Source organism: Lactuca saligna, chromosome 8 (genome assembly GCF_052625555.1).
Source record: "Lactuca saligna cultivar CGN05327 chromosome 8, ASM5262555v1, whole genome shotgun sequence".
NCBI classification, from domain to species: Eukaryota; Viridiplantae; Streptophyta; class Magnoliopsida; order Asterales; family Asteraceae; genus Lactuca; species Lactuca saligna.
This window is the reverse complement of record NC_136424.1, coordinates 277938566-277946462: the sequence shown is the minus strand read 5'-3', so window position 1 is coordinate 277946462 and position 7897 is coordinate 277938566. Positions and strand designations below refer to the sequence as shown.

The following is a 7897-nucleotide window of genomic DNA, read 5'->3' as shown; positions in this document are numbered from 1 at the left end:
TGTAAACATTTTGAAACCTTTATATGTATGGTGGTGTGTACTCTCCTTACTATGAACTGTTATGATACTGAATATGACGTCCTCCACCCCCCGAACGTTTCCGCCGTTCTGGTTTGGGGGTGTGACATGTAGTAAGCTTCGTCGTTTTCGCCTTATTTCTTCTCATTGAGTCTCCTTAGCATGTATTCCTTTGCTAGATGGTTTTTGCCATGATAGTAATTGCAGTCATAGCCCGAGCCACCAACAAGTTTGCTCTCCTTATACTCTTCTTCTTTTTGTGTGGTGCTTTTAATTTCCTCTTTTGCTTTTTCGGAACTGTAGCTTCCCTACCAGTTTCGGTTCTTGGTGACAAGGAACTTCTTTCTAGCAAACCGCTTGGGGTTAGACACCATCAAATCGTATTTTTTATTTGTCAGATCACACTCGGAAAGATCCGACTCTGCTTCTTCTTCAACCATAGTTTTTCCCTTGGAGATAAGAGCCAAGGATCCCATTCTGGAGACAACCTTCGTTTCCTTCGTCACAACACTTTCATGCGACTTGAGAATTCCTACGAGCTTCGCCAACGAGCGGGTTTTAAACTATTCATGAACTTTAACAATCAACACCACTGTCATCCATTCGGGTCTTAGTCCATTCATAAAAGTGACCTTCTGATCGATCACCTCTCTTCTGATTTTGTGCTTAATCATCTTACTGAAAATATGGTTATAACGATCGAATGTTTTAATGAGACTTTCATCTGACTTTTGCTTGAAGTCTCTAAACTCCGAAAGTAGAAGAGTTTGAATGGAATGCTCGAGATCCTCATCGGTTGAATACAACTCCTTAAGCATGTCCCATATCTCCTTTATAGTAGTACACGAACTCACTAGACGAAAGGTATCAGATTGTAAAGCAAATCTAATCATCCTCATAGATTTTATGTTGCTAGTCAGTTTATCCTTCTCGTCTTGAGGGACATCCTTCGCATTGATCAAGAGCTAATTGTACTCTTTTTGTGTCTTAATGGTTCTGTTGGTTCCAGAGTGAACTAATGGACCCAACGTTATAGCCTCCTAGATCAAATACTCGTTGTCTTCTGAGCCAAGAACATAATCTTCAAAGTGAAGGGCCCAGACTTCATACCCGTGAGTATACAAGATCAGAATCCTTGTGGTAGATCCAATGCTATTGGAGATGTTGATTGGATTGGTTTGTGAATCGTCGTGTGACATGATAACTTTACTTGTTTACCTGTCAAGAATCAGACTTGTAAAGCGGTAATAAGGTAATATCGAGATTTAGGAACAACGTTAATAAAGAGATGACTACTCCAATAGATTCGATAAAAGCGGAAACCCTAAAGATATTCTTCTAACATAAGAGATGTGTATGAATTACACAGCCTCCTGCTCTGATACCAATTGATGAAACTTAAAGAACTAAAAGATCGAATAGGTTCTAAACAAGAAAACCAATAATGTAAATTGAATAAGAACACAAGATGATTCAAGACTGATGTCGAATAATTAATAATCCACAACCTTAGAAGAGCTCTATGAAGAACTACTATTGTAGAGGTTGTGCTAGGTTTACAATACGATTCAAGAGAAAACTCACTTCTTTATATGTGTATACTACGGTGCATGCATGCACTATATAAAGTAAACCCTAATAATTGATACACGGTTGGACAAGCCCAACACCATTTACAAAAATGACCAAACATCAAAAGTTTTGAAAACATACGGACCATCTGTGAAATTTTTTGAACTTGGTGGCTAAACTTAAAAAGCATAGGGACCATTTATGATGTTGTTTTCCAAAGAAAATAATCATTTTTTTAGTTACGGGAAAATGATTACTTTCTCCCAAATATTGTATTTTTTTTTTTTTTTTTTTGTATTTATTTTCAAAGAAGTCTTTTTTACTTGTATTTGAAACTTTAATTTCGAAGTGTTTAATATAACTATTTTTTAATCAAATATTTGGTTTTAATCCATATTAACGTATATATTTCTTTGTTTAACTTTTTGTTAGATTTTAATAAAAAAAGTTCTCGAAATCATGGAGTTATTTATTAGATTTCAGACTTGTTTTTGATATTCCTAAGTTTTTTTTTTCTAAACTCCACAATTTCACACCAAAATATGGAATTTTAGAATGTCAGTCATATATATATATATATATATATATATATATATATATATATATATATATATATATATATATATATATATATATATATATTATCACCTAAATGATTTTTAGAGTCTAAAGTTGGTTCAAACTCAAAGTACCTTTAAAGATAAACAATTTGACTTGTTTGTTATTGCTAATCGAATGCGTTTATAATAAAGAATAAATGATATTTTTTGAATCTTTATTATATTTGTCTTTAAGGGGTTATTTTTTTCTTTTTGTCCTGAGCCCCATATGTGTTTGGACCAGCCCTGCCAGGTTCGGTTTTGCTCACCCCTAGTTTATAAGCCATAGCATCCAAATGAGTTGTTTCATTACGGACTAGTTATAAGGAAACAAGGAAAATCATTGTCATCGCTATCTTCACAAGAAAAGACGAAATCTTGTATATTTTTCTCATTCTCCAAGAACTATACAACAAATACAAAAACCAACTTAAACTTATATATATATATATATATATATATATATATATATATATATATATATATATATATATATATATATATATATATATATATATATATATATATATATCATATGTGTTTGCTAGTTACAGAGTTTGGGAAGTTATAAATACAAACATTCACATAATTATTATTCACATCACAAACCATGATACTTAACGATAGCTTATTACATTAATAAGGGTATAATACTAAAACACTCTCACATTACATATTGTAGACTCTATATAACATACAATACAAGATAATAAGTATATCTATCAACAAGGACAACTAAAAATTATCCGATTCTTGATGCTTTTCCCATCTTTCATTAAAAGTAAGCCGTCTCTAAAGCCTTCGCCTTCTCCCCTACAGTTTTAGCTTCTTCTTGCTTACCCAATATCTTATAACCCCTCTCCTAAAACCAATAAACCATTACTGCTTTTATATATTTTTTTTTTATTTAAATTTGGCACCAAACCCCTAATGTATATGTTATAAAACATATTTTTTGTCAAACTTCATGTTATTATTTGAGCAACTATTGTTGTAAATTATATATATATATATATATATATATATATATATATATATATATATATATATATATATATATATATATATATATATAAAGCGGGATCTATACCAGCAAGCGCCATAAAAACGGGGACCCACCCCTCTTCTTTAATTGCTTCTCAATCACTTCAATCGCTGCAAAATGCAATCCCATGTTTAGGGCTATTTTTAACGAGGGCATTTAAGTCTTTTGCACAAACGAGAGTTTAAGAGCGAGTCTCTGTCCCAACTTTTTGGGTTGGACAAAAGCATTGACGTGTTTGTCTTATTGACATCAGTATTCAGTGTCAGTCCCAATCTAATGCATGTCAAACACAGTATCTTCTTGTGTAACAAATGGTGCATAAAGACGAAAAACAAATGGGCCTACCCTTTTCAGCTTGTCCACCATCAAGTAACATAACATACCAAGCTTCATTAAACACATCAAGTTGTTCCCCGGACGCGCCAATCATCTACAAAAAATTCAATTCCGCGTATAAGAAATAATTCGATCGCAACTGTTAGTTGTTAGCTGGTAGCTGGTAGCTGGTAGCGGTGTCAAGAAGACAAAAACTACAAATATTTTGTCTCGCTCAATAAGGTGTAACGAGGTGGGACATAGACCTCGCGTCTGTGCAAAAGACATAAATGCCCTTCTCATCCTGAATGAAGGAATCTATTAACACCTTACAGTTTTCAGCATCAAAGTTTGGACCAAGCAACTCTAAGGCTTTATTGAAGTCGCCTCTCCCAAACTCGTATGTAGCTTCTGCAAGCTAAAACGGTATATAATAAAGGGTTATTTCTTCCATTTAGCCTTATATTAAAATCTATAAAATTGTCATATTCGGATAAAGTTATGAAAACAAACCATTAGTCCTTTCTGCATTATCTTTCCCTTCTTTGAATTCATTGTGGAAACCCTATGAAAATAAATAAATAATAATTGACAGGGAAAATAGGAAATAATCAAAATAGAGTGTTTTCTAACTTCTTTTTTAAGCCATTGAGTAAATCTTGACCCTCGGTTGACTTCCCAGTACAAGCTAAGGCCCATAATATTAATAAATCAAGGTGCCACTCAAGATACCAAAAGCCCTAAGAAACCATATCATCATATTAAGCAAAAAAAAATATACAAAAAACAACATTTTCTAAATTTAATTTTAGTCCATTGTCAAAATCTTTGTTTTGGAAAAATGAAAGAAACTCACTCGATTTGATAGATAACCTGCTAAGATCTTCAAATGATCATCAAAGATACGGATTTCGCCTCTTACATAAACTCTCAATAGCAATCCAATTGCATTCAAGTATACCTAAATGCACAAAACACAAATACAATAACATTAAATTAAAAGATTGTGTTTTTGTGACTTGAATTAAAGAAATAAGAGAAGGGTAAAAAAGTAAAAAACCTCAACGGGAGTAGCATCACTTCTATCCAACTCTTTCCATATATGATTGTCATAGATTTCTCGGACTTTTTCAAAGGGAGCATTACCTTCCAAGTAACAAAGAGCAACATGCCACCAATTATGAGTGTTCCTACACATCGAGTTTAAATCTTCATTTCCTTTTTTGTCATATTAAGTTTTGTCTGGATAAATGATATTTAAGAATATTTCTAGAAAATGTGACTTCCTTATTATGTCAATTCTTTTTGCATTAAGTCAAAAAGAAACACTCGTATACATATCCCCATTAAGTATGCAAGCATGATATAGTTTTGAAGATTAACTTCATTTAGAGGGGTATTTAGGTAAAACATAAAACGGATAACAATTGTCATTTTGAATATGCTTACATGAATGATGATAAAGGAGCCCAAGATTTTGAGCATTCTTCCATGAATTCCACTGCTTCCTTAAATCTACACTCGTATTGAAACACATGGCACAACTGCAAAAAAAGGCTCAATAGTCAATAGTCAATACTATGAGAACAAGATATAATTTCAATAATTAGTTTTTCTCTACTATTTCTCCAAATTGTACTATGTTGACTCTAAAAAATTATAAAATCTATGCAATTTTCACCAAACACTCGAAACTCAAAGATCACTTTATTTATACAACCAAACACCCATAACAATATAACAAATTTCAAACTAAAGTATTAGTGGTTTAGCCATAAAGATTCCCAAAGTATAATGATTTTTTTTATTTGTAATTTAGTAATTCTAGAAAAGATTAGCTCACAGCATGTTGTGACCATGGATCTTGCTTGTTAATTTCAAACCCCTTTTTGGCAGCTTTCTCAGCATCCTCCATTCGACCAAGTTCTAGTAGAGGAAATGCAAGCATTCCAGATACAAAATCTTGTTGATCATTTGCAGGAAGCACCTAAAAAGTCCATCGTTAAAAAGGGTAAAAACGTCTTTACACTTGTTCTTGATATAAAGAAAGTAAACCTTTTCAATGAGTTGCAAAGATAGATCGGGTCGACCCATGTAAAAACATAGAACTTGAGCTCTCTTTAAAGACACCAAATCTTTAGGGAAATCATTCAGTAACTACACGAAAACCATAACAAATTTTAGCTAAATGATTAACAGATAAATTGAGTCGTATTTTATATAAACACTAAATCAAACCTTGAAGTGCAATTCAAAAGCAACATCATCATCCCTATTTGGTGAAATCAAACAATTGATTGTTTCAAAAACTGCTTTTTCATATGGAGTTGCAAATTCCTGCAGGAGCATATATTACAATTTAGAGGGAACCCATAAAAAAGGAACACTAGATTTTCCCATTTTTGTTTGTTTATAGAAGAAAAAACAAAGAAAAAAAATGAACATATACAGAAAGGGCGTTTGGATATGCGTAATTTGCTACTTCTTGCATTTAGCCCTTTTTATATCGAAAATCCAAACACCCTCAAAATTATCAGTGGAAAATTAAACTTGGATTTGTTTGTATACTAGGTGAAGAACTGCATAAAAGATCGAATGCAGGAAAACACATAGTGCTAAGAGATGAGAGTGTGAAATTACAAGATTGGAGTTAGCAGCTTGAAGAAGAGAAGGAACTCGAGAAGGATCAGAAGAACAGCAAAAATGGGCAGCCAAAATGTTTGCTAATACACAGTTACGATCATGATCAATTGCTTCCATTATCACAGCCCTCTTTCGTCCATAGCTAAGCACCTTCATCAATCGAACAAACAATATCCAAATTCCATCAAAATTAAGTAAAACCCTTACATGATTACAGAGAAAAAGGTGACCTCGTGATAATAAGAGTTAATTGAAGAGATGCAAGAGGAGGAAGAGGTGTTGATGTCGTAACCCCATTTGTCTTCCATCTTTATTCCTTCTTTCCCCATAGTAATTGCGCCTCAGACTTTCAATTTGAGTGTGTGTGTGTGTTGTTGATGTTGAAATTATCGGATAATAATGGCTGATTTTGACGGCGGTTGTTGCAATCGGGGTTTTAGATGAAAATTGACAGCTGAGGAGATTAAATCAAAGCACTCCAGAATCCTTTCCAGCGGCAGAATTTGTTGGTATTGGAGATGAAGTAAAGATCAATTCTATCTGAATCAAATCCCCAGACGCTATTTTAATTCAAGTGTCGGATAGAAAGTTGTTTGGTTTTGTTTTGTGCTGTCGTGCTACTTGTATTTTACCGGTTAAAGCCGGTTATCAAGATAAATGATATTTATAAAACAAACTACTATAATATAAAAAATAAATAAATAAATAATTGAATTATTATTTAGTAAATAACTATTAGAATTTTTATATTTTTCCGTTTCTTTTCATAATTGATAACATTATAACTAACATTCTTACAAGTTTTATAAGTGTAGGTATACAATAAGGTTGCAGAAATTATTCGACGGTAGCTCGGCAGTGAACTGGGATCAAGAGATTAATCGATTAGGCGGGGATTAATCAGGGACCATTAATTATTAAAAAATTTATTAAAAATTTAATAAATATAACACTAATCCGAAGAATATAACATTAATAAATATAAAATTATAATAATTCAACATTTCACGATAACAATAAATAAATAACAATTCAACATTTCACAATTATATATTAAGCTATCAAAGAAATTGAGGAGACATCCACTTTCAAAGGCATCTGCCTTCCTTGCTGCATCATGCAAAAGCTTATGGTTTTTATTCACCATGATCTGATCTTGATAGCATTGCCAACTACAATTTATATCACCATAGTCTAGCTCATGGTTTGTAGGGATTTCAAATGTTGAAGGCCTTGAATTGGATACTAATCAAGAGCAAAGTTAGGAATTAAGAAAAAGATTCATCGTATTTAAGTCCTTAATCAACATTTATCTCTTGCTTCCGCCAAGAACAACAATGAACTCTTTGAGGATTTTCATCAAACAGCTTGTGTGCGTCAATCCTTTGAAATATGTGTGAAGTCGGATTCAGTTGATGCAAAAACAACCTATGACATTCAGTTGCATAAACATCCTATGACATTCAATTACAATGAAACTGAGAAATGGTAATCTCATAAAAGGTGTGAAATACTTGTGAACTAGGTGTGAACTCAACCTTAACAACGAAGCTAAGAAACGGATTCAATTACATAAACTTCGAAATAGATGTGAAGTCGGAGACGATAGCTAAACCTTTGAGAACTCAATAAAGAATTACCAAAAGAGCAGACTCCCAAAGCTTCGAGTATAGTTCCCGAAAACATATTTGTGGTAGAAGACGAT

General features: G+C 32.7%; 1 protein-coding gene across 2 annotated transcripts; it reads right to left on the bottom strand.

Moving 5' to 3' along the window:
* Positions 1 to 2800: 2800 nt before the first annotated feature.
* Positions 2801 to 6787, bottom strand: LOC145011482 (uncharacterized). Of its 2 annotated transcripts, none has more exons than XM_078970213.1 (14): positions 6423 to 6785; positions 6190 to 6342; positions 5788 to 5886; positions 5605 to 5706; positions 5393 to 5536; positions 4999 to 5093; positions 4610 to 4739; positions 4406 to 4510; positions 4183 to 4289; positions 4063 to 4114; positions 3878 to 3967; positions 3580 to 3664; positions 3280 to 3344; positions 2801 to 3051 (listed from the first exon to the last, which is right to left on the bottom strand). In XM_078970213.1, the coding sequence occupies exons 1-14, from the start codon at positions 6519 to 6521 to the stop codon at positions 2965 to 2967; spliced, it is 1413 nt and encodes a 470-aa protein (XP_078826339.1). In that variant the 5' UTR covers positions 6522 to 6785; the 3' UTR covers positions 2801 to 2964. The 2 variants fall into 2 exon arrangements, 1 of the variants encoding a protein (XP_078826339.1); XR_013664131.1 differs by having other exon boundaries at positions 2975 to 3051; positions 3883 to 3967; positions 6423 to 6787.
* Positions 6788 to 7897: the final 1110 nt, after the last annotated feature.

What these genes read in the sequence shown, in the direction of transcription:
- LOC145011482 (XM_078970213.1), bottom strand. Translation starts at nt 6,521, where the DNA reads ATGGGGAAAGAAGGAATAAAGATGGAAGACAAATGGGGTTACGACATC. An exon ending in GCTCCTTTATCATCATTCAT is followed by an intron (nt 4,740 to 4,998) that starts GTAAGCATATTC and finishes CTCGATGTGTAG; the next exon opens with GAACACTCATAATTGGTGGC. An exon ending in TTGATGCTGAAAACTGTAAG is followed by an intron (nt 3,665 to 3,877) that starts GTGTTAATAGAT and finishes AATTTTTTGTAG; the next exon opens with ATGATTGGCGCGTCCGGGGA.